This window comes from Myxocyprinus asiaticus, chromosome 33, assembly GCF_019703515.2.
Source record: "Myxocyprinus asiaticus isolate MX2 ecotype Aquarium Trade chromosome 33, UBuf_Myxa_2, whole genome shotgun sequence".
Classification (NCBI taxonomy): Eukaryota; Metazoa; Chordata; class Actinopteri; order Cypriniformes; family Catostomidae; genus Myxocyprinus; species Myxocyprinus asiaticus.
Window position 1 is genome coordinate 17,692,648 of NC_059376.1, and position 27,539 is coordinate 17,720,186.

At 42.6% G+C, this 27,539-nt stretch overlaps 1 protein-coding gene across 1 annotated transcript in view; it reads left to right on the plus strand.

Annotated features, from left to right (window-relative positions):
- Window positions 1-1,937: 1,937 nt before the first annotated feature.
- LOC127424156 (calsenilin-like) overlaps window positions 1,938-27,539 on the plus strand; it is an 87,699-nt gene continuing 62,097 nt past the window's right edge. The window contains exon 1 of the mRNA XM_051669104.1: window positions 1,938-2,075. Within this exon, the coding sequence (XP_051525064.1) occupies window positions 2,070-2,075 (6 nt within the window). The 5' untranslated portion in view covers window positions 1,938-2,069. The remainder of the gene's footprint in view (window positions 2,076-27,539) is intronic.

Here is a 27,539-nt window from a genome sequence, read left to right on the forward strand (position 1 = left end):
AAATGGCTTCTCCCTCAAATGTCATATGGGGGCGTGTTCTTATAATTAATAATCTTGTGGCATCCTCTATATGGCATAGACTTGCTTGTATAGAACACATACCAGACTTCTCATGAATATTCAGAGAGAATTGGTGGACTTTTTTTGGGATAAACATCACTGGATTCCCCAAAGCATTCTTTTTTTTTTTTTGTCTAAAGAAGGAGGCAAGGTCTAGTTAATGCTAGCAGAGGAGCTACCTACAGACTACAATACATACATACATTTTTAATGGGACCTCATACACTTGTATGGAGGCCACTGGCACAAAGTATTTAAAAAACAAGTTAGCAACATGGGACTGGATGTTGTTTTTAATGGACTATAAGAAGTTGGATTATACTGGAATTCCTTGCTTTTATAAAAGTTTATTTAAAGTGTAGGGTCTTTTTAAACATCAGTGGATGGAGCTGGCAACTTCTCTTTATTGGCTTCTTGAAGAACCAATTGTGTTTGGAGCTCGGTTTGATGTCTCTGGAGATTATATTTTTGGCTTGACAGATGAATTATGTGCTAAGAACATTTTCAGTTAAAATGTATCATAAGTGAATCAGGTTATAATTTACAAAATACAGAAATTCCCTTTTGGGAATTAGATCAATACATTTTGCTAAGAAGTTTCTTGATAAACTTGCTGTGATTTTAACCATTGAAGAGAACGCACTCTTAGAAGAGTTTGGTACAGGGATTCTAATCCCTGATAATGGAGATTTGTTTCCAGACACTGAGACCTGTTTTAGACCAGTATAGTCCTCTTTTAAATCTGGGAGCTACAGAACAAATGGGTTTTTGTTCAATAGAAGGAAAAGTGTTATATAAAAATATTGGAAAATTTGTAAGTAAAAATAGTTTACATAATAAATGAGACACAGTATGGAGAGATAAATTGGTGATTGAAAATAAAATTAAACCAGTGTGGAGAGTACTCTATAATCCACCTTTTAAGAAAAAGATTGCTGATCTTCAATGGAGAATTCTTCATGGTGCTATTGCTGTGAATGCTTTTGTATCAGTTTTAAATCCCACTTTGACAAATGTCCTTTCTGCTTAGAATGAGAAACTGTTTTTCATTGTTTCACGTGTTGTAACCGGTTTGATCTTTTAAGTGTTTTTAATTTTTGCTTCACAAAGCAAGGTTTTATATTTGGGTTTGGTTTTAGTCAAAAACAAAAATGGAAATGTCAGTTAAATAATTTTATTGTGGGACAAGCTATTGTGGGATATGCTGTTTATATCACCAGAAGAAATAGGATGGAACAGAAAGCAGGACAAGAGGTTGTACCAGTGTTTAAAAACATGGTGAAATCAAGAATTTCTATTGATTTAAATTTTTATAATTTAATGGGTGAAGTTGATAATTATGAAATCCAGTGGTGTTGTGATAATGCTCTGTGTTCTTTCTTTCCCAACCCTTCCCATGATGCCTCAGTCGTGGGATAATCGTAGTACTACTTGCCAATGATAATCTCTCTCTTTATCCCTCTAATTGACACTGTGTGACTCTGGCTCTCCATCTCTCTCTCTCTCTCACACACACACACACACACACACACACACACACACATGTTGGTGCGGCTATCCTTATGAGGACTCTCCATAGACATTATGATTTTTATTCTGTACGAACTATAGAGTCTATCCCCTAACCCTAACCCTACCCCTAAACCTAACCCTCACAAAAAACTTTCTGCATTTTGTGCATGTTTTTTAAGCGATTTGAATTATGGGGACACTAGAAATGTCCTCATAAACCACATTTATAGCATATTACCCTTGTAATTACCAGTTTGTAACCAAAAAAATGTCCTCTAAAAAATGTCCCCTAAACTATCCCCCCCCCCCCCCTTCCCATACACACACACACACACACACACACACACACACAGGATAGGAGAGAACAGGATCGGAGTTTTGGCATTCCCTCGCATTCCACTTGACAGATCTGCGCGTTGAAACCTGGTGCTCCCTGTAGTGAGTGGAAAAAAATTAATTTCTTCTTAGCGATTGAGTAGGATTCATCACGAGACACAATGCAGGTGAGTAATCGTTCATATCACCTTTATTCTTAACGACTGACTTTTTCTAAATAAGAAAATAAACGCTGTGGGATCAAGCGGCACCGGTGGAATCATGACAAACTATTGCATTTAAGACGAAAAATAATAAACTCATAACGCTATACCAAATCTGCTGGCATGTATTATCTCTGTTATCTTTATTACAGTTTTCTATATCACCATTCGCACGCGACTGTACAGTATATGAGACTGTGTTGTGATGAGGTTACATAATTTCTGTCGCGATAATGCGCGCGTCTTCAAGAGCACGACAGGTCGCGGTGTTACTCCGCCTAATTTTTTAATGTGCCATGCAGTATATGATGTGTCAAATGCATTAGTATGTATAATATATCATTACAGTTCGGGCAGTGATGACTGTCTCCCTGCACTTGAAGACCTCTATGGAATAGTGATGTTTCTGTTGTGCTCTTTAAAGCCACTAAGTGCCCCTGGAATTTAGTCTGCTGTTATACTCGTGGGTGAAAAAAAGAAAGAAAAAAAAAAGAAACAAAGAAAAAAGAAATGGCAAGCTCTTTAAGTGAAGATGAAAATAACACAGTGATAGAGGGATGAAAAGTTGCGAAACGACTAGGTCGAATGAGGGAGCCTACATCTGGAGAGGATTGCGCGCGAGCCTCTGAAGATAAGAGGCTTATTCCAAAATATGATTTTTTCATCTCCTCTTAGTTTTGGGAACCATATTGAACATTCTGTGACAATTGAGTCAATTTGTAATGATAATAGGCTAAATATGACAAGGATGGCTTACATGTAATGCTGTTGACTCATGTTTGCGTCAGTTCGATTGAAGCTGATGAGTTTTAGACCTTGTGCTATGTGATGGCATCTAACTGTGAGAATCCCTCACATGAAAAGGCTTGAAATGTATAATGTCAGCTGTGAAATAATTGCGAGCATTAAATCCTGTCCTCAGTTTGATAAATGAGTGGTTGTACCCCAGGGAGCAGTCCAGTGCACTTCCTCAGAGCTTTAATCTAAAATGTAATAACTAGCATAGATGTGCTCATTGTGCTCTGTTAATAATGAGCACAGCACTTTTTTTATGTTTTGAGATAGCTCTATTGTTTCTGGAGGGTTCATAAATGGGAAAATATAATTTAATGCACACCAACTGTGATTCATCAGGTAGTTTGCAATTTTGTGCTGCATTAGGCCATTTTCACCGAACACCACTGTTTATCATTTTATGCTTGGTTCCCCTGTACAGTCAGATTTCAGATTTCAGATTGAGCTGGAAAATGGAATTAAGTGGGAAACCGACTCCAGCCATTGTTTAGAAATGTAATGCCTTGTCTTTTAAATTTATTTTTTATCTAATATACTGTATTTATTCAGAAACAACTAAGCCATTCATGGTTTTATTTCTCAAGTAGAGTGTAAACTTGTTATGTCTCTGTGGCACTGCCAAATTTATATTAGGAATGCCACAAAGGTTCTTGATAATCAAAACCTCTTTATTTTATGTTCATAGATTTCTTTAAAGTGGATGTCATGGCCATGGTGTCCTCAGTTTCAGACTATGGAAACCAAGCACCACTTTTCATCTATTCACACCAAATCAGCTGGTATAGATTAAATTCTTTCATTAAGGGTAATTCATTGTCCCCTCACACATACACAATCAAATAGTGGTCTGGTCTCAATAGGGTTCAGATAAGTGAGAAGCTGAATAATAAATAATTTGGGGCAGTGTGTAACCCACACTACTGGTAAAGTGAAAGGGGAAGGAAATGCTTAGAAAGAGACATAGAATAAAACACAGCTGCGGTGAACCGGAGCTGGCACTATCGGCACCGTCAGAGCTAATTTTCCCTCAGATGAGCATGATTGAAAGTGTTCAGTGTGAGGTCAGTCTTTTGCCCTGTGTTTACAAGCAAGCACATGTGGTCATGAGGCAGATGGTACAAAGTACACATCTGCATCCTGACCACAGGTGTTTGCTTGGAAGTAAGAGTGAGAAAGAATGGCTTACACACTGTCTTGTATTGGCATGTCCTTCATTGTTTTTGGAGAATTCAAAATAAACTAATAGTCTGATATGCAATTTCTAAATTTACATGCCCAATTTTTCTTATAAGTTTACGTATACCTTGTCAAATCTACAAGATGTGTAGCATTTAAAAAAAAATTATATACAGTAAATATCCAGACATTTTCTATAGCCGTTTATGCAACGGATGGTCGCAGGGAGTAATGGAACCTATCCCAGCTGTCTCGGGCCGATATATATATATATATATATATATATATATATATATATATATATATAATGTTTTGAAACACTTACTCATTCTTTATTATAATGTTGTTGTTGTTTTTTTTTTTGTTTTTGTTTTTTTTTTCACATTTAGAATAATAGTAAAGTCATCAAAACTATGGAATAACATAAATGGAACTATGGGAATTATGTTGTGACTAAACAAAATCCAAAATAAATCAAAACTGTGTTATATTTTAGCATCTTCAAAATAGTCACCCTTTGCCTAGAATTTGCAGACATGTACTCTTGACATTTTCTCAACCAACTTCTTGAGGTATCATCCTGGGATGCTTTTTAAACAGTATTAAAGGAGTTCCCATCTATGTTGGGCACTTATTGGCTGCTTTTCTTTATTATTTGGTCCAAGTCATCAATTTCAAAAACCTTTTTTAAATTTTTTTTTTTATTAAATTTTAGTTTTATAATGAAATAAATTAATATGGTGGCACAGTTATATTTTTGTCTACAAAACTAATTTCAAACATTTAAGCATACGCCTTCAGATCAAAATATTTTTAAGATCATGAGAAACATTTCAGTCTAGTGTTTCAAAACTTTTGACCGATAATGTATATATATATTACACGGCTTTCTGGAATACTTCTGATTGGTCAATGCCGCCATCTAGCTGTCTGATATTTCTCAGTAACAACCGCACATCCACATATCAGACCGCTCATCCGGGTATTGCAAGCCACCTTTCCTGCACCTGCACTGTGAGTTCTCTACAAATAAGCTAATAAAACAATGATAACAATGTTTCATGTGCAATTATTTATTTATTTGGCAAGTAGTCTTGTAATAAGATACACAATGAGCTTCGCTTCACGTCGGAAACCAGTTCACGCTGTCAGGGTTTATTTTGCGATAACAACTGGCTGACTCGCTGACTGTACATTATCCCTTACAAATATACTCAAATGACCTTTTTAGAAGTTTACACATGCTTGGTTCTCAGAAATATACTGTAGTGTGTTGTCTCTTTTGCATAAATCACTTTTACAATAGTTCTGTATGAGTCCCTCATTTTAAGAGTTGCAATGAACGTACAGTACCTGGTCCTGGAGGCTTTTTGTCACGAAAAGTGGACAGCTTACTGCCCAGGACATAGCATCACAAAAGGCGAAGGTAATTGACGCTTGAGTTATTACAGTCAGATCCAAGAAACTTTGTAAACCTTTGAACAGTAAATTTTGTGTAAATTCAGTTATTATATTATCTTATTGAAATATATTGAAATTTTTGTTATGTAAAATAAGGGCAGTACTACGTAAAAAAAGCTTTTTTTAAATGATCTTGCGGATTCTGCAAGGGGTACAGTATGTAAATGAATGAGCAGAACTGTATTTGTGAGTAGAGTTAAAGTCATTGACTCAGTTTCATGTTCTTGTCCTTTGATTTAGGCTCATAAACTGAAAGGGAACTCTCCTTCAGCCTACTTCACCCATAATGGAATTGGCTAACTACAGCGTACTGTTTGGCCTCGCTTCTCTGAGTTTTGATTAGGCTGTGGTTCTGAATTTTAAGCAAGTGTGACCCTAAAACCTGAAACAGTGATACATGAAGCACTGAATTAATTGAGAAACATAAATTGGGAGAAAGAAGACAGAGTACTAAGCATAGTTTCCATGTAGGCTTGTTGGATGGATTAATGCTAATGTATTTGAGCAAGTGAGGTACAATATATCAGGTAAGGACTTAATATGCAACCCATCCTTAAAGGACAATAATGTGCTTGCTTATTTTATATTCAGTGCTTGCATTTTGTAAATGTAATGCCCTTGATACTCAATTATTTAACAAATGAATATTATCAAATGTCCCCAACCTCCTTTACCCACCCCAGATGGTCTAAGCTTGATGTTTCGTGACAGACATGGCATAAGGCCTGGAGGACTATGAGTAAGGCTTTACCAACCATGTGTTACTAATTATGATAAATATGCTACTGTATGTTGCTCAAACAAAGCAAATGCCTCATATCTTCAAGTTACTGCTGATATCCAATGGCTGGGGTGAATGCAATGCGCCAATGACAAATCTCTCCCTGAGCTTAATCCTCTGTGTGGAGTCTTTCAGTGTAGGAGGACTGACCTGCCGGCTGTTTGCAGCAAATGAGAAATGGTGCATGTTCTCCATTGACTCTAACCTGTCCCTGTAGACCCATTATCTACAGACCTGCATGTATAGCTGGCTGAGAAAGCAAGCCAAAAGCATTATTGAAACAGTTTATTTTAGTGTTGCATTCAATAAACGGTTCCCCTCAGAAAGTTGCCGTTTGCTTTGCATCAAACATGCATAGAGATCAAAGGGATGTCCACACGTGTATTTTGTATTCATGCTCAGGCATTTATATGAAGACATTCTGTTCTTCATGGGACATGCACTTTGGAATTTACATGTAAACATGTAAGTATGTGTGCTCAGACATATTTGTGAATGATCAAATATGAACAGTATTTTATGAGGAAAATGTGAGTGGTGCTTGCCTGTGCAAAAGTCACTGCTAAGGTGTTGCAAGTGGTTTCCCAGGCACTGGTATGCAGTTGCAAAGGTGTTCTTAATGTTTTTGGTTTTTTTTACTGTGTAGCAATTAGGGATGGGAATCTTATTGAATTTAACGATTATGTTTTAACTTTTCCAATTTCAGTTCCTCTTAACAGTTCAGGCTCCTTAATGGTTCCTTTTTATGATCCTTTTAGCATTATTTGAGGAAAATGAGAAATACAATTTTTATTGGATTTACTGCCCTCAGCAGTCTGTTACCAAATGATAAGATCATTTCATAATTATGCAGAACAGATTCTTGCAAATGTGACAAGACAGACTTTTTAAGTAGGACATTTTATTCATTCATTAAGTTTATAAAATACCACTAATTACAACAAACTCATGATGTGTATCTTTAACTGCACATTGTCATATCAACAACCATTCAGCCATTACTCTAAGTGCTTTGTTTAATTTCAAGTCAAGACATGACAAAATCAACTTGCGGATCAGTATGTTTTTGATTCACGAGTAGAACCGGCAAATAGGAGTTATTCGTTCGGGAGAAAGCGATGTATGTTTATGCAATGTGCATTCAAAAGAACAGACTCATAAGAGTCCTTTATTCAGAAACAAGGCTTCATTGGTTGCTCTATGTGTTTTGTGTATTAGATTCAAAAGAACCGGTTCATAAGAGTCATTTGTTCAGGAATCAGACTACACTGAGTGATCACTGTATGTTTTGCACTTCAGGTACAATAGTGGTGTGGAAATGCAACTAAATGGTAGCAGGAAACACTGTCAGAGTACTTGATGGAAAAATGCATGTTCGGGAACTGTTAACATCAGAACCCGAAAGTGATGGAAATCATTATGTATTTCTTAAAAAATGGAATCGGTTCTGAATAAGAACTGGTTCTCAGTTCCCAACCTTAATTGTTATGTAGTTGCTAGGGTATTATGGAATGTTGCTAGGGCATTATAGAAGGTTGCTAGGGCATTGCTTGGTGGTTGTTAGGTGGTTGCTTACTGGCCCAAGTCAAAAGAGCATACCCCCAAGTTTTTATGTCTTTCTGATGCCTAGAAATGGCTTCGGTCCCTCCTTCAGTTTATGTCTATGGGATTTTTCTGTCCATTGTAACATCTGCCGAGCAAAAATCGTGAGATCGATTTGCTTAGAAAAGTAATAGTACACCTCTCCTCAACAAGCCACACATGTTGGATGTTTACTTGGATACACAAATGGATGAAATTGTTTAGGCCTGATAAACGCTTAGAGACATTTGTGCATGCAAACAAGGCACACTGACCAGAACAATTGCTTTCAGTGCCCCCCACTGTTTCCTGCAGAGCCCAACAACACAAACACACACGCACGCACACATGCATGCACTGTAATAAATAGAAGTGCTCCCCTAGCAGACCTGCCACCCTACCCAGACGTGCATATGGAGCTGCCATCCACCCACTCACAGATGCACCAGCTCCATAAAGCACCGAGAAGCATACACTCTCTTTACCTTTTCCTCACTCCACCTCTCTACAACCTTTCATTTAGGCCAGCAAAACAATGCCAGACATATCTTACTCCAATCAATCTCTGCGATCAGTCAGGATCAGATCTTTTGAGATTTTAAACTCCACACACAGGATTTATAGGCTTTTTGTGTCGATGAATTTGTCTAATCCTAAAGGGCAGGGGCAGATCAAAATTGACTCGCAAATCAACAGAGTAACTGTTTCGTAAGGGGATTTCACAGGTTGAGAGAACTGTTTCACTATATAACAACGGAGTACAGGATCAAAATGGCAAGATTCTAAGTTGTTTTTCCACCCACATCTAATTGTTCCTGGGAATTCTGGGAACTAGTCTGAAAAATACAGTTTTTCAGAAGCAAAATGTATGATGCCATTTTTCTCATTTTATTGGTGATTTAGCATATGTAATTGAAATGTAGGCTTATGCAACAATTCTCTCTGTATAACAGGGGAGTTTGGGATCAAATTGCACACATATTGAGTTGTTTTCCCCGCAGCGCTCACATCTGATTGTTCAGGGCATTCTGGAAAGTGTTTCTACCTATCAAAGTGCATTTCTGCTTAAGATCTCTCTCTTTAATACTAATCCCAGAAAAGAGGTTTTGCGTCTGCGTTTGTTTATGTTTATGCCTGTTATTGGTTGGACAGACCTGAGGCGGAATGGTTAGGATGATTGACAGAAGGGTGCGTGTGTGGTAGATCAGAGGGATTATATAAGAGAGACTGGATGCAACAAGGCAACATGCACATTCTGCTTTTGATGTCAAGAGAAACAGTGTCGCTCTCAAATAGGGTTGCACAGTACTAACAAAATATTGCGACATCAAAAAATTAAAAATGGTACGATATCATCTTGTTGTTCATTTTGGTACCATATTAAAGTATGCTGCCTTTAGCAAAATGTAATGTAATGTGAGAGTTTTGAGATGAAATCAAAGACCATTTGAAAATAATAATAAAAAAGTCTCGATATGGTCAAGTGTGATCATTAAATAGCAGAAGGATGTCATTTAATGAAATAATATAGTCACATGCATTGCGCGCCACAGAACGAATGAGAGGCTCTGTCCTGCTCTGTCATCTCCTTCACACACACACAAGCAGGCACGTACACAAACGCAACACACACGATTTTCATTCAGTGTGTCCAATAGCATCCATCTGAAGAGCTGCAGAGCAGTGTGTTTAGTGTATAATCGACTGTGAACTCTCAAATTACCATTTTCACCATTGCAGCTTGGAGATTTCAGCTCGTGAGTCGCGGAAAGCTTGATATAACAAACCCTTCACAAACAGGAAGAACTTCAAAGGTCTTTCAAAATAAAAGTCCCGCTAACATAAGAGCTTTATTCAACCGGATGCATGAAATTGAAGACATTACGACAGAAAAATAGTACTACTGTATAAAAGTGTAATATTCAGAGTAGTCACAATAATACTTATAATAACAATAATATAATATTAAATGGTAATATTATTAGATTATTATCTGTAAGCAATGTCACAAAAGCAAGTGTACTAAATATCATCAGGTTGTGATTCAGCCATGGCAGCCTTTTGCCTCAGGTAATCAGATTGTTTTTATTTAATGTTGTCATTAATACTGTAAAGCTCTGTTGTGCATCTTTCTTTTTAAAAACTTTTTTTTTTTTTACCCAAAATAATATATATATATATATATTATTATTATTATTATTATTATTATTATTATTAGTGTTTAATTATTATTATTGGCTTTTTATTGTTGAAAATTATTATATTTTCATTGGATTAAACTGTATATTACGTATTTGATTAAACACAATTTGATCATAACATTTAATTAAAACATTTAACATGGAATCCAGAAAATTTGTTAATAATTATGCAGTTCTTTTAGTCAAGTAATTTTCTGTGTAATTTCATCAAAAATCAGATTTTTTTATTTATTATTATTTGTTGACTAAGTATCGAGTTTGTATCGATACCGAGGCACCAGGTCTGGTATCGTACCGAAGCCAGAATTTTGGTATCAGAGCAACCCTACTCTCAAGTGGTAACTGATCCCAAGTACAGAGAGAACCAGTGAGAGCAAGAGGAACTGGAGAAATTATATACAGAAAAAGAGGCAGAGAGGTTGTTTTTAGGAAAAGCACAATACAAAGGGGAACAGAGAAAGAAATGAGTGGAGAGAGGCAAGGAGGGGAATGAAGGAGAGATGGAGAGATATGGTATCAGACATCAGGCGTGGGAGGACAGGTATCGAGCATGGGAAGGCAGAGATTGACAGGAAAAGATATTGAATGGGAAAGGCAGATGGGGTTTGAGCAGGTATCAGGAGAAATTAAAAAGAGAAAAATGGATAGATAAACAGAGCAGAAGATGTAGAGTTTACATTTTACTTTGAGTGTGTGTTGCTTTGAATTTGTCTATGTAGATAATTTTGTGTATATGATATTATAACAATTTATGGGTTGTAATTCACTAATATTATGTAACACGATGCAAAACTGTGATATATTGCATTTTTTATGTTTTACTCACTTGCTTCTCATTTATCTTCATTGGACTTTGGTGCTTTGTGCAACAAGGAGTTTCTTGCTTGACCTCATCATGGAGCTATAGACGTAGTATAGAGCATTGACACATCAATAAAACAAGGGGATAGCGTACCATGATTCCAATGTGTTTATCATTACACAAACATTTTGCAGTGTAGTTGTATGCAGGATCTATACGGACATCCTTAAAAATGAAGTAAATTATGGACTAGGCATTTTGGTCGACTAGAAATAATTGAGTGTTTGTTGACCTAATCGTGCAGTATGATTTATCTTCTAACACACTTGCTCTGAGTGGTGTTTCTTTTTCCCCAAAAAAATATTAATTTGAAAAATGTAACAAAAAATACAGATTCTTGCCATTAATATATATATATATATATTTAATGTAAAATAATGCAATACTTTAAAATAGATTTTTCTCTAGGAGCAGCAGGTGTGTGAGCTGATTGCAGGGTCTTTCTTTCGTCTCTCTGTCTCAGGGGAGAATGTGCACACGGTGGTCTCAGCTAAAAATAAACTCCTTCGTTGTCTCTCTTTTTTTCTGTGTAAGGAAGAGATAGGCTACTCAATGAAAATGTTAATAGGAGAAATCATATCACTCAATATGGAAGCCAAGGAAGGAAAGGAAGCCAAGCCTTTTAGTTAAAGGAGCCAATCACATTTTAAATAAATGCATTGCCTGGTCTTTTTTACTCCAGAATGTGCATTAGCTGGACTAGCCTGAATTTGTTTTATGTACAGTGTTTTTAGCTAAAGAAACAAAATGTATGATATGGTATCATATTTTATTGATGATATGATGTTAGGATTGGGTACCGAGAATTAAAAAAGTAATACAAAATGCAAGAACCCAGTGATTTTCAAGACTTTTAGTCCAATTAACGGTTATCAAATGTGCATTCTTCCACCAACTGAATGCTCTGACAGTGTGTCCTGTGCTACCACTCAACGGCACTCCAACAACTCTTTTGAATCAGCAGCGCAAAACCTACAGCGCAGTCAGTGTAGTCTGATTACTGAATGAATGACTCCGAGACAGTTCTTTTTAATCCACAATGCGAAAGATACAGCATCACCAGTGTAGTCAGAATTTCGAACAAATGACTTATGAGTCTTTTGAATCTACACCGCAAAACAAACAAACAAACAAACGACTCAACAAACGAGTTACATTTATCAGGCGGTCCTTTTTAGTGAATCAAAAACATTCTGAACTGCAAGCCATTCAGTTTGTCATGTCTGACATGAAATGAACAAAGAATTTTACTTGATGGTTGTTGATATGACAATGTGTAGTTAAAGATTCACAGAGTTTTGATGTAATTAGTGATATTTTAAAGAAACTAATGAATTAATAATATATCTCAATTAAAGTAAACACACCATTTGCAAAAATCTAGAAATCCAATAATATTTCTTTTTCCTAAATATCTTTTCCTCAAAAGTACTAAAATGTTTGTTAATTGAACCACTGAGGCCAACATTGTCAAAAGAAAACTGGAATAGTTAAATTCTTTATTATTACCATCCCTAATGGATGTGTAATTGAAAAGTAAGCTTGGCAAACAGTTTTGGAGATTTCTGTCTTTCCTCATTTAAATAGCTGTACTTATAAATACATGCCTTAAAACAAGCTGCCTTGGGGCTTTAGCAAGATGCTCACAAAGTGAACCAATTTGCCTTAAAGGGAATTTGATACTGATGCTGTATCAAAAGCATCAGTAAGTCTGATGCTGGATATTCCCTCTGGATATGTACAACCTCCAAACATGAAGAGACTTCCATTGCCTGGTGCGCAGAAGTTGACATTTAAAGAAACAAAATGGCAATCCCCTCGATAGCATTACAGGTGCTCAATCGTCAAAAAATAAGTCTCCTAGCAACAAATTGCGGAGGACTAACTATTCTATTCAAAACTACTGTTTGTTTTGCAGTTATATGATTAACAACAGAGAAGAGCATTTACCATGATTTACACATCGGACTTTGCAAATGGTCACTAAACATGTCATTATTGTAATACAATGTAGGAACATTAACTCAGTATTGCATGTTATTTGCTTAAAAGTGAATGTGTGCAAATCACTGGGTGCTACAGCACTAACATCACATCATACACCCACATTTCGTCTAAATCGGTACTGTAGATTTTTATGAGATTATGAGATGTCCAGCTGTGGCATTCTATTGTACATGCAGGCATTTGGAAATTCTGACTTTGCAAGTTGGATAGAACACAGCATAATCAAACGACAACAACAAAAAAAACCTCTATGCCCATCATGTTATCAAAGGATATGACATTACTCATCCTTTAAAAATAGGTGAACTGAGGGACAGGCCCTTGTATAACAGTACGAGGAACCGATTGTTGTTGAGTTGCACATGTGTGTTTGTGTGGGATCCAGATCACCTCATGCATGACCTGAAGAAGCACTTACTGTACACCAGAAAGCCCTTGACTTTCACTGAATAATTGATTCATCCAGCAACATTGCTTCCTCTCTACCTCTCTCTCTCTCTCTCTCTTTCTCTCTCTCAATCTGTCTCACCCTTTCCCAGTGATTAAGGTGGAAGTCACAACAGCTCTTTGAAGACTATAGCCTAAGGCTGATCTTGAGTTGAGGGGCCGTGGTGCATTAAGATGGAACATAAAAGTCGACCTCATCTCATGAGCTACATTGACTGATAACGCCTGGCGGGATAGAGCTATCACTTCATCTTCCCTCCCACATTCTCTTCTCTCCTCCCTCCGTCTTTAGTTTTTTACAAAATGAAGCAAACTGACACATGGTTACTACAGATGGTTGGCATCTCCTCTCCAGAAACAAGGATGGAGGGCACCAGATGTCACAACCTGTAAATCCACATGCTAAGACGTCATGTTAGTACTGCATGATTACATTCGATATAACACCTTACACAGTATGTTTGATGATACAAGTGCAAGAGGTTACAAGAGGCCATACTGCAGTGTATTGTGAGTATTGCCAAAAAATGGCATGGAAATAACTGTAATATTTATTTATAAAAGATAACATATATAAGATAAAACATAAGATATATGTCAGGGACTATAACTTATGTGTGTATATACTGTATGTTTTGCATTATAGCTGTACTGTATTATGTAATTTAGCTTAGCTGGACTGTTGTATTGACCAGTTAGCATTCAGGACCGAAACTATCCGTTTTATAATTCACTGTAACTGCAGGCAAGGGAAACATGCTGTATGGAAAGAGAAATCTTTCTTATGCTCATCTTAGTCGTATCTGTATTTCTGCTTGGAGAGGCAGACTCAAGGACAGAGAGCTTTATACATGTTTGATGGTGTTTTAATGGAGCACATGGTCCTATCTAGCGTTTGGATCTACCTCTCCAGAACACGTGTGGCTCTGCTCTCATTAATTATGCAGCCTTACTCAGTATTTAATCTATTTGTGATCAATACTAAGCACTGGTTACATCGGGAGGTTAAAGAGCATTGTGTGAATGAGTCTTGGGTTTTGAGATGTGTGGTTATGTTTGGAATAGCGTACTACCATTCTATGCTTACAGTATGTAGCATGCAGTACAGTGTCCACCATATGCAAATTTTCTTTATGCATTGAATACCTGGATGACCTTCACCGGAAGTAATATCAGCCGAGAATTTTGACATTTTTACTCTTAATCTTCTTTTTTTGACTCAATAAATAAAATCACTTTTATTTCTGAGATGATAACTGAATGCCACTGAATTAAACATGCAAAGTTGTGAGGTCATGTGTAAAACAATGTAGCATACTACAATTTATCATTACATAATGTGTACTGCTCCACATACTATTTTCTTTTTAAATAGGAGGCAGTACAATAGACAGTGTGCAGTATTCAGTAAGCAGTATGCATAATATTCCTTTCCAGCAGTATGTTAATATTCCATGGTGGTCGTGAGATGGTTGAGGATGTTTTTTAATGTTGACTGGACACCCAATCTAAAGTAAAGCTCTTCGCTGCCCTTCAATTTCAAGAGCCTCTCAGGCTTTAATTATAAAGCCTTGCTGGTTATTTTGCATTAAATGCTAAACAAGAACATGCTTTATTTGTAAATTTGTTAAATGGAGCAGTGACTGGGATGCTGTGAGCTGAGTAAAAGTGTAGAGGAGAATGTCATGGTTACTTGTGTAACCTCCGTTCCTGATGGAAGGAGCGAGACACTGTGTCGATGTAGTGACACTAGGGGTCACTCTTGGGACCCCAAGACACCTCTGGTCTTTGATAAAAGGCCAATGAAAATTGGCGAGTGGTATTTGCATGCCACTCCCCCCAACATACGGGTATAAAAGGAGCTGGTATGCAACCACACATTCAGGTTTTATGCTGAGAAGCCGAGACAAGGTCCGGCCATTTCAGCGGGTAGTTCAGCGTTGTGGCAGGAGGGACACAACGTCTCATTCCCTCCATCAGGGAACGGAGGTTACGCAAGTAACCATGACGTTCCCTATCTGTCACTCACTCGACGTTGTGTCGATGTAGTGACACTAGGGGTCCCTATACAAAATACCGCAACTGGCTTAACTTGAACGTGAACGTGAACTGGCAGTGTGTGATGGGCAGACAACTGTGTGACTCATATCCAGCGCACCAGGCCAACACGTATCCTCCCCCAACATAGTTATAAGTGTCGAACGGCCCTTTGTGGACAAGTCGACTACCCAAAAGATAGAGACAGGCTAGCCCAGTCGTGGCCTCTTTTCCCCTTCTTTTTTCCACTCCCAAAAAAAAAAGGGGGATTATCCGACTGGGCCGACCAGGTCAGGTCGGGGGGTGTCCCTCCCAAGGGGAGGACACTGCGGAGACCACACCTCGCCCAGAGAAAGGGGGGATATTTAAGTGGAAAATACGTCACATGGTCTTGCCGATCATGTGGAGAAGTCTCATGGTAGGTCCTACCCAACGGGGGAGGAGTTACTACAAACATGGAGACTGTGGCAGAGGGGCCTCTGCCCAAGGAAGATGCAGTTTGCCAACAGGGAAACAAATTAGCGGAAGATATACATCACATGGGGTTGCCTACAGGGAACCGCCACATGCGGAGCACCTACCCCAGAACAGCGCTTTTAGTTAGCATGTGTACTGGACTGGCAGCGAGTCTCTCCGAAAACTCGACTGCCACAGGTCTCAGAGGAAGTCAACCAGGGAACATAGTTTGTGAACACTACTGGGAGTTAATGGCACACGTCTTCAGCTCAGAGGAGGTTAAAGGTACTATGTGCAAGTGATACACCCGGCCAGCTATCCTAGGCTTATCCGCTTGTATTGCGTGCCACTACCCGGGATGAAACCGGTTCCACCCGGAGGTTGTAGAACCTTGCAAAGGTGTTGGGTGTTGCCCAGCCCGCTACTCTGCAAATGTCTGTTTGAGAGGCACCCCTGGCCAGGGCCCAGAAGGCCGTTACACCCCTGGTAGAATGGGCTCGTAGTCCTACCGGAGGCGGCACGTCCTGGGCGTGATATGCCATAGCTATGGCGTCAATGAGCCAGTGAGCGATCCTTTGCTTGGAGACAGCGTTTCCTTTCCGCTGTGCACCAAAGCAGACAAAAAGCTGCTCAGAGATCCTAAAGCTCTGGGTGCGATCCAAATAGATGCGTAAAGCACGCACCGGATACAGCAACGTCAGGGCTGGGTCTGTCTCCTCCTGGGGCAGCGCTCACAGGTTCACCACCTGGTCCCTAAAAGGGGTCACGGGAACCTTGGGCACATAGCCCGGTCGGGGTCTCAAGATCACGTGAGAGTAGCCTGGACCGAACTCCAGGCACATTTAGCTGACAGAGAACGCTTGCAGGTCTCCTACCCTCTTGATGGAAGTGAGTGCAGTCAGGAGGGTAGTCTTCAAGGAGAGTGCCTTAAGCTCAGCTGACTGCAAAGGCTCAAAGAAGGCTCTCTGTGGACCCTGAAGAACTACAGAGAGGTCCCATGAGGGAACAAGGAGCGGTCTGGAGGGGTTCAGTCTCCTGGCACCTCTCAGGAACCTGATGATCAGGTCGTGCTTCCCTAAGGACTTTCCGTCAACTGTGTCATGGTGTGCTGCTATAGCGGCTACATACACCTTCGAGGTGGAAGGGGACAGCCACCCTTCCAACCTCTCCTGCAGGAAGGAAAGCACTAATCTGACTGCGCATCTCTGGGGGTCTTCCCGTCAGGAAGAACACCACTTAGCGAACAGATGCCACTTAAAGGCATACAGGGGGGGGCTGTTGCAAGGAGCGTGAGGTCCGAGGACCACGTCTGGGTGGGCCAGTAGGGTGCTACCAGGACGACCTGCTCCTCGTCCTCCCTGACCTTGCACAGTGTCTGTGCAAGTAGGCTCACTGGGGGAAACGCATATTTGAGCAGTCCAGGGGGCCAGCTGTGTGCCAGTGTGTCTATACCGAGAGATGCCTCGGTCAGGGCGTTCCAGAGCAGGCAGTGGGAGGATTCTTGGGAGGCGAACAGGTCTACCTGTGCCTGTCCGAATCGACACCAGATCAGCTGGACCACCTGAGGGTGGAGTCTCCACTCTCCCCTGAGGGTAACCTGCCGTGACAGCACGTCCGCTGCAATGTTGAGGTCGCCCAGGATGTGAGTGGCTCGCAGTGACTTGAGGTGCTGCTGACTCCAGAGGAGGAGACGCAGGCGAGTTGTGACATACAACGAGAGCGCAGACCGCCTTGGCGGTTGACATATGCTACCGTTGCCGTGTTGTCTGTCCGAACTTACACGTGCTTGCCTTTGATCAATGGCCGGAACCTCCTTAGGGCGAGCAAAATTGCCAGCAACTCGAGGAAGTTGATGGGCCAACGCAGCCACGGGCCCGTCCACAAGGCGGCGGCTGCATGCCCATTGAAAACAGCACCCCAGTCCATCTTGGAGGTGTCTGTCGTGACCATGACGTGCCTGGAGACCTGCTCTAGGGGAATGCCTGCCCGTAGAAACATGAGGTCGGTCCAAGGGCTGAAGAGGCAGTGATGATGACCGGCGTGATGTCCATGCGATGTGTCCCGTGGCGCCATGCCCATCTCGGGACTCGAGTCTGAAGCCAGTGATGAAGCAGTCTCATATACATCAACCCGAGCGGAGTGGCCACCACTGAGGATGCCATATGCCCCAGGAGCCTCTGAAAAAATTTCAGTGGAACTGCTGTTTTCTGTTTGAACGCCTTCAAACAGGTCAGCACTGACTGTGTGTGCTCCTTCGTGAGGCGTGCCGTCAACGAGACTGAGTCCAACTCCAAACTGAGAAAAGAGATGCTCTGAACCGGGAGGAGCTAGCTCTTTTCCCAGCTGACCCGAAGCCCTAGTTAGCTGAGGTGCGAGAGCACCAGGTCCCTGTGTGCACACAACACATCCTGAGAGTGAGCTTGGATTAGCCAACCATCGGGATAGTTGAGAATGCGAATGCCCACTTCCCTTAGCGGGACAAGGGCTGCCTCTGCGACCTTCGTGAAGACGTGAGGGAACAAGGACAGACCGAAAGGGAGGACCTTGTACTGATACGCCCAACCCTCGAATGCAAACCGCAGGAAGGGTGTGTGTCAAGGTAGAATCGAGACGTGGAAGTACGCGTCCTTCAGGTCTACTGCCGTGAACCAATCTTGATGCCGGATGCTCGCTAGAGTGCATCTTTGCGTCAGCATCTAGGACGGGAGTCTGTGTAAAGCCTGGTTCAGTACTCGCAGGTCCAAGATTGGCCGCAACCCACCACCATTTTTCGGTACAATGAAGTAGGGGCTGTAAAACCCCTTCTTCATCTCGGCCGGAGGGACAATCTCGTCAGACGTACCAGCGGGTGGGGCCTCGCGGTGGGGCGGAGCCTGAGGTGCCACACCGTGTCGTGGCCGTGCTGAGTTCAGGGACATCGAAGTACTTACCTGGCTCCTTGTGACCACCCCTGGAACAGCCTGGGATGGGGGAGGAAGAGGCCTGTCCTCATGACCCGTGGAGACTGTCACATCAGGGATGGATTTGTGCCACAGCTGGGCACTCAGGGGCAGGGAGACCGCCGCTGGAGCGCCAAACCTGCCAAATAGAGTGGTGGCAGCCGTGCACACTGGATATGTGACCCAGGGAACAAGGAAACTGCTCTTGCTGAACTCTTGGGTACTGCAGCCACTTGGGCATGCAGCGCAATTAAATGCAAAGGTAACAAAAGATTCTCCTCCCGGCCCTCGACCGGGGGATGGAGTGGTCTGCTTACCAGCTCCAGAGCAGCGGGTTTCGTCATCCCTGGGTCGCCCATCTCAGGGGCGCTTCGAAGCCTTTTGCGGGTTCTTGGCGGCCACGAGATGGGTGGTGTCTGCTTCCTGCAGTGAGCTCCACGCCGGGGCCGTGCCGCAGGGGTGGGCTGCGGCGGAGCCGGTGCAGTCACCACAGGGGGACACCCTTGGCAACGAGCAGATGGGGTGCAGGATCTTGAGCCGCGCCGGAGCAGGATTTGCCGTCTGCTGCTTCACCACTGAGAACTGCTGGGCAAAGTCCTCGGTGTCGCCGGACTGGCCAACTTGGGAAATGGGGGCAGCAAGGAACTGTGCCTTGTCGGCCTCTCCCATCTCGACCAGGTTGAGCCAAAGGTGGGGCTCCTGGACCACCAAGGTGGACATCGCCCGCCCGAGAGACCGCGCTGTGACCTTCGTCGCCCAGAGACCGAGGTCGGTCACAGAGCACAGCTCCTGCATCATTCCCGGGGTGGAACTACCCTCGTGCAGTTACTTTAGTGCCTTGGCAGACTTGCAGGAGAGCCTTGGCGTGCAGGGCAGAGGTGGCTTGTCCAGCGGCACTGTAGGCCTTGGCCTTCAGAGATGACGTAAATCTACAGGCCTTGGATGGGAGCCTTGGGCGCCCGCGCCAGGTGGCGGTGCTCTGCGGGCATAGGTGCACCGCGAGTGCCTTATCCACCAGGGGGATTGCTGAATAGCTCTTGGCCGCCCCACCATCGAGGGTAGTGAAGGCGGGGAAGCTGAAAGATCAGGACCGGGCAGTAAAAAGTACCTCCCACGACCTTGTCACCTCTTCATGCACTTCCGGGAAAAAAGGAATGGGGGCGGGGGCATGGCTTTGAGCGGCGCCGCGAGCCCGGGAACCAATCATCGAGCCGCGAGGGTTCAGGGGAGAGTGGAGGGTTCCACTCTAGCCCAACGCTCGTGGCTGCCCAGAAAAGCATGTCATCATCTCCGCGTCAGTCTGTGACTGGGCGACCGCACCCGAAGGGAGGAGCCCAGCTGAGGCTTCCGCATCCGACTGGATGAGCCCGCTCTCTGATGCTGCGCTCGAGAGCTCATCACTTTCGCGGGCTCCGAATAAGAGGTCAAACTCGCCGTGAGACGAGCCGGCGGACTCATCCGGAAGCCCGATCAGGGCAGACGAGCATGCTGGGGAATGGGAGGTCCGTGGGGGGAAACCCGCCAGAGGTGGTCCCATTGGGGTCCCCAAATCGCCCCCAGTGCTAGCCGCACTGGCCTCGTACCCGTGGGTAGAATGACTGAGGCGGGGAGCCTCTGGGGTGGCTTGCTTTCTTACGAAGGTAAGCCACGACCGCATAGTTGCCGTGGACATGTTCTCGCAATGAGTACATGACCCATCCACGAACGTTGTCTCCATGTGAGCAGTGCCCAGACACGAAAGACAGTGATCGTGACCGTCAGAAGGCGAGAGATAATGAGCACAACCAGGAATAACACACAAAGGAAAGGCGTCTTTAAAAAGATGTTCCGTGTGTGCCGCTCTTTTAGAGATATATACTCTTTTAGAGAAATATACTCTTTTATTTCTGCCGAAGTGCCCAGGGGCATTCTCTGCAGTGCACCAGTGCAGAGGAGGGAGAAGGCACTGAAATGCGCCATCAGATCCAACAGAGGTGAATGAACAGTCGTGGGAATTCAGCTCAGTGAGCATGACTGTTCGGCTCCAAAGAGAAAAAATCTGAATGAGTGGTTGCATACCAGCTCCTTTTATACCCGTATGTTCGGGGGAGTGGCATGCAAATACCACTTGCCAATTTTCATTGGCCTTTTATCAAAGACCAGAGGTGTCTCGGGCTCCCAAGAGTGACCCCTAGTGTCACTACATCGACACAATGTCGAGTGAGTGACAGATAGGGAACTAGTTTTTATACATTTTCTAAAGAAAATGTTGAATGGTGTTTGCCTGTGCTAAACAATGCTAGGGATGGTGAATGCTAGGGCATTTTTAAGCACATTGTTATGGTTACTAGGATGTTCTGAGTGTTTGCTAGGTGTTTTGTTTTACTGCTCCAAGTCAGAAGGGCCCACCATAAAGTTTCTATGCAATTTTAGTCCCAAGACACACCATATGGCCAGAAGTTTGTGGACACCCAGATACCACGCCCGTTTGTGCTTGTTGAGCATTTAATTTCAAACCAAATGTCATTAATAGGGAGTTTGTCCTCCCTAACAGCTTCCACTTATCTGGGAAGGGTTTGCACTACATGTTGTAACATGGCTGCGGGATTTGCTCCCATTTAAACACAAGACCATCAGTGGGGTCAGAAGTTAGGTGATGTGGTCTGGCTCACAGTCTGCATTCCAATTCATCCCAAAGGTGTTCAGTGCGGTTCAGGTTTGGTCATTTTGTCCACAGAGGTCCTGCTGGAACAGAAATGAGCCATCCCCAAACTGTAACCACAAAGTTTGAACCACACAATCCTCTAGAATTTTGGGAATTTTGGGAAATGAGGACCTAGCCCCACATACTTTTGGCCATGTAGTGTATGACTTGCATCCCTCCTTCAACCTATGGAATTTTTGCCCCCATTTTATCACCCGTCAGGCTTGTCTATCTCTTAGAAAAGTTATAGCTCACTTCTCAACAAGATAATTGAAAATTTGAGATATAATTCATATCTGTAGCACACATTGTGTGAACAATAGTAATTTTAGCAAGCACTACTAATGATGCCTTAAAGGGATAGTTCACTGAAAAATTTAAATTCTCTCATTGTTTACTCACCCTCATGATATCCCAGGTGTGTATGACTTTCTTCACCAGAACACATTTGAAGAAAAATAGAAACATATATTAGCTCAGTAGGTCCATAAAATGCAAGTGAATGGAGATTTATCTTTTGAAGCTTCAAAAATCACAGACAGTCAGCATAAACGTCATCCATACGACAACAGCTGTTAAATTAATGTCTTCTAAAGAGACTGTAATGAGGTTCATTTGTGGGGTAAAGGAGGAAAGAGGAAATGTGACTTCAACTCAAAAAGGTCAGTCTTTAATAATAACTCAAAACAGCTTTCCAGCATTTAACACACAGACAGCTTTGTGCAACACTCTTTCTCAGTCTCTGGCGTGGTTCCTCCTTATATCGCTCTCCCCATTGCTCACTGCAATCAGAAACAGGTCTTAGGCATATAGCGCTCAGGTGTGTGCACCCTTACTGCTTTCTCTCTCTCTGGACGAATGCTCCACCATGCCCCCACCTCCACATACCCCCACTGCCTGACTCAGGCCAGGGAGCCATCTGGAGTTCCCTATTTGTGAGATCAGTCAGTGGGCTGGTGACATCTGAATAATTAGGCACAAACCTTCTATAATAGCCAGCAAGCCCCAGGAACTGTCTCACCTCCTTTTTGGTCTTGGGTCTCGGGCAAGCCGCAGTCACTGCAGTCTTATCAATTAGGGTGCGCACCTGTCCGTGACCCAAGTGGAACCCCAGATATCGTACTTCCACCCATCCAATTGCACACTTCTTGGGGTTTGCCGTGAGTCCCGCACATCGCAGCGACCTCAGAACAGCCCTCAGATGAAGCATATGTTGCTGCCAATCGTGACTGTATATGATGATGTATGTCATCCAAATAGGCAGTGACGTAAGCTGAGTGTGGTCTGAGAACTCGGTCCATAAGGTGCTGAAACATAGCCGGGCCCTGAACAAACCGGACGGAAGTGTCATGAATTGCTGTAAGCCAAACTGTGTGGAGAAGGCAGTTTTTCGCAGGATATCAGTGTTAAGGGGATCTGCCAATAACCCTTTGTCAAATCCAGCATCGAATAAAAGGGAGCTGTGCCCAACCGATCGAGCAGTTCATTGATATGAGGCATTGGATATGCATCAAATTTAGACACTACATTTACTTTTCTGTAATCCACGCAGAACCAAACCGACCCATCGCTCTAAGGGACTGAAACGGCCAGGCTGGACCAATCACTGTGGGATTCTTCTATTACCCCCATATCGAGCATTGCATCTAATTCTTCCCGAACTACTTTTTTTTGTGCTTGGGAAGCCAGTAGGGATGCTACGTACCACTACCCCAGTCGTAGTTTTGTTGTGGTGCTGTATGAGGTTTGTACGACCAGGCAGAGGCAAGTGCCCCTGTAATACAGTCAGCTTTGACGTTCCTGAGCTTGGAGCAAATTCTCCTGTGTTAGTTGACCCAAAGTGTGGAGTTTTGCTCTAAGATCAAGAACGTACTGAATTTAATTTTTGCTGTTTGAAGGTCCCTCCTCCCAAGCTTCCCGCATGATGTCAAGCACACCACGTGGCCAATGCCCATACAGTAGCTCGAATGGAGAAAACTCTGTGGAGGCTTGTGGGACCTCTTGAACTACAAATATCCCCGTTTATAGCATCCTCGTGTACGAACTTACGAATCATACTCTTCAGGGTTTTATTAAATCATTCCACCAACCTATCTGTTTGTGGGAGGTAAACACTTGTGTGAATCGATTTAATACCCAATAATTCATACAGTTCACATAGTGTTCGTGACATAAAATTAGTGCCTTGATCAGTGAGGATTACTTTCGGAATCCCCACTCGGGAGATTATTCTGAAGAGTGCCTCCGCAACACTAAGTGCTGAGATGTTACGCAGGGGCACTGCTTCCGGATATTGTATTGCGCAGTCCACCAGAACCAACAAAAAGTGATGGCCGTGTGCTGTCTGCTCTAATGGCCGATGAGGTCCATACAAATTCTTTCAAAGCAGACCTCGACCAAAGGAATTGGGCGCAAAGGCGCTCTTGGTGTGGCCGGCAGATTCACCAGCTGACATTCACGGCATGCTGCACACCACTTGCGAGCATCCCCATGAATGCCCGGCCAATAGAAATAGGCCATTAGATGGTTTAATGTTTTTTCACCCTAAATGACCTGCCATCGGATTATGATGAGCCATCTGGAATAGCATTTCCTAACGGCTCTTCAGTATGGGTTGTATCTTCTTTTGTCTGAGTGTCCTGCGTCACTCGATACAACTGGTAATTTATAATAGAAAAACACGGATATGAGAGCGCAGTGTCTGTCTGAAGACGTTGACCATCAAAAACTTTCACTTGGTCGAAGGCGTCTAAGGGTTTCGTCTCACGATTACTCCAAATCCCCTAACGGGAACCCTCTAAGGGCTGGGGAAGCCGAGACTTCCCCCTCCCTTACATCATCCTGACATGGAGCTGATGTAGACAGCCCTGGCTCCACTTACCCAGCCAGCGCATCGCACATCTCACATCTAATAATTTTCTCGCAGGGCCCATCCACACATATTCCCTTTTAATAGTCTAAAATTTTGGCCAATTAATCCAGAAAATTAGGGGATGGGTGAGGCGGGAACTAACCGCAGGCTCCACTCTATTCTTTTGCTCCCAAAATTTAATAATGAGTATCACTACAGGATAATTGTGAATATCCCCATGCACACACCTCACTTTCACCCTTTTATTTGTGCCCAAAGCCTCATCTTGAACCAAACATTGTTGAATAGTGGTCTGATTACAGCCAGTATCCACCAAAGCTTGATATGTACTTCCACTGATACTCACATGTATTCTGAACCCTCCGGCTCGATCGGAGGGCAGCTCGAAGAATGTCGGGGACCTGGACCAATGTTCCCAACTTCATCGCGGGGCATTAGTCCCAGAAATGCCCGGGTTCCCCATGACTCCAACCGGCCGGCCCAGGCGTTACACCTGCACTTGCAACAGCGGGTTCAACCCCCTAAGGGGGAGAGCGAAGAGACATCGGGGTCACCAGCAGCAGGAAAACCCCCTGGAATGGGGAGCCGGCTTTGGTGGTACCTTTCCTCGCCTACGGGGTACCGGGATGGACTGTATGACAGGGACAGAGTGAGAGAGAAGAGAAGAGGGAAAACAAGAGGGAGGGGAGAGAGAGTGGGAGGGCTCCATCCTCAGATATGCTGACATATGGTCCTCAGCCAGTTGGACGGCTTCCTCCAGCGGAGAGGACTCCATGCCGATGTATATTTCCACCAAATTCCCGGGTCTCGGCACCAGTTTAACAAAGTTTTTTTTTTTTTGTGGGGTAAAGGAGGAAACGGAAAACGGGACTTCAACTCAAAAAGGTCAGTCTTTAATCTCTGGCGTGGTTCCTCCTTATATCACTCCCATTGCTTGCTGCAATCAGAAACAGGTGTTAGACATATAGCACTCAGGTGTGTGCACCCTTACCATTTTCTCTCTCTCCGGATGAACGCTCCACCACACCCCCACCTCCACAGTGACACGATCACTTTTGGTGCAAAAAAGATAAATATTTAAGTACTTTTTTTAACTCTGAATCATACTTCCAGTGAGCAGTGGTAAGCGCATGTGACATAATCGCATTGACATTTGAAACACACGAGAACCGACACAAGTGCGTCACAGCCGGAACAGCAGCGCTGTTTACAAGGGAGAAGAAGGAACGCTGTAGTGTATCTTGGTTGGTTTTGGTTTATATCTGTATTGATCTGTTTCTTTATTCACAATGGTGTGTTTGTGTGCTCATCCTGGATTTCTCAACCGAGTGGAGAATGTGAGATTTCATCTGTATCCATGGCAGCGCGAATACATCACACGAGAGACCGCTTGGACTCCACCCTCTCGTGAAGCGTTGGATTCAATATTCATCTTTGTTGCAAACCAAAAGTGATCATGTTGCTTTAGAAGACATTATTTTAACCACTGAATTCATATCGATGACGTTTATGCTGACTGACTGTGATTTTTGGAATTTTAAGGACCTACTGAGATAGGATATTTTTAAATTTTTCTTCAAATATGTTCTGGTGAAGAAAGAAAGACATACACACATGGGATATCATGAGGGTGAGTAAATAATGAGAGAATTTAAATTTTTGGGTGAACTATCCCTTTAAGGGGTTTCACATTGCACCTCGCGTTCCATTCACTCCCATTCAAATGCAAGCTCATGCGAAGAAATTTTGCAGGAAGTAATCGCTTTCGCACGATCAGTGAAAAATGCGATTTGGATGTTGCATAACATTACATGTTTACTCCATTTTAGGTTTAGGTTTGGGGTTATAGTTGGGGGGTTCAGTTTATAAAATGTGTGTTCGACTCCTTTTCACTGTATTACAGCCTGTACAGCTGAAAACAACTTGCTTCACAACTCGCTTTGGGTGCCCCTCTGTGGATATTTCACCCGGAAAATGGAACTCACACGTGCCCATTCACTCAACAACAGTTACCGCTTTGGCCACTGGGGGCAGTGTTTCACATTTCGGAAAGCACAGACTGATTTTTGCTAAAGAAAAATCAACCTACTGTTTCCGATTTCACTTTGGGATCAGTCTGGATGAGAAGACGTGACCAATAAGATCGTCACACACTGATTTGTGATTTATTAAAACCAGAAGCCCTTATATCTGACATCATATCCTGGTCCGTTGTGATGTACTAAATAATTATGCATGCTCAAAGCTTAGTATGACCAGGGCTTTAGTAAACAACACTAATAATGTGTGTATGTGTTTGTGTTTTCTATTAGTCTGTCTTTCAGTCTCTCGTTCTTTTTGTTTGTGTATAAGTGTGTAAGAAGGTGATCAGCACATTTTGTTCTCAGCATGGAGGTAAGAATGAACAAATAGCTAAAGTCACAGGAATGGCAAACATTAAAATGCGTTTAATGTCCGTTATCGTCTTGAGAGAAACAAGGATTAATGTTCTCAAAATAAGACTTTGAAATAAGATAAAAGTACATTGTGAACTTCACATTTCCATGTTGTTTACTTCAGCATTTGCATTAAATTAATCTTTTGATGAATTTGTGGAGTCATTTCAGACCTCCAACTTTAATCATTATTGAATCTCTCTTTCCCACTCTCTCTCTCTCTCTCTCTCTCTCTCTCATATATATATATATATGTGTGTGTGTGTGTGTGTGTGTGTGTGTGTGTGTGTGTGTGTATGTATTATGTTTAATGCTAAATGAGGTTTTTAATAATTGGTCAAATAAAAAGACCTTTAAAAGTCTCGTCTGTCTCTTTCTTTCTCTGCCTTACCAGTGAAGTTCACAGAAATAGCTATGCAAATTTTTCGCTTTCCAAAGTGGTTTCATATAATCTCTATATCTCCAAATAACCCTCCATTCTCCCTGTCATTTCCTCTCTCCATTTTTCTCACTCCTCCGCTCCATTTTCCCTTTCCTTTATTGTATTTCTGTGCTCATTATTCTAATTGGCGTCAGTGTATAGAAGAATAAAATCCAGTCCAGTATGTTTCTGCTTCCTCTCTCTCTCCCTCTCTCTCTCTCTCCCTCTCTCGCTCTCTCTCTCTCTCTCTCTCTCTCTCTCTCTCTCTCTCTCT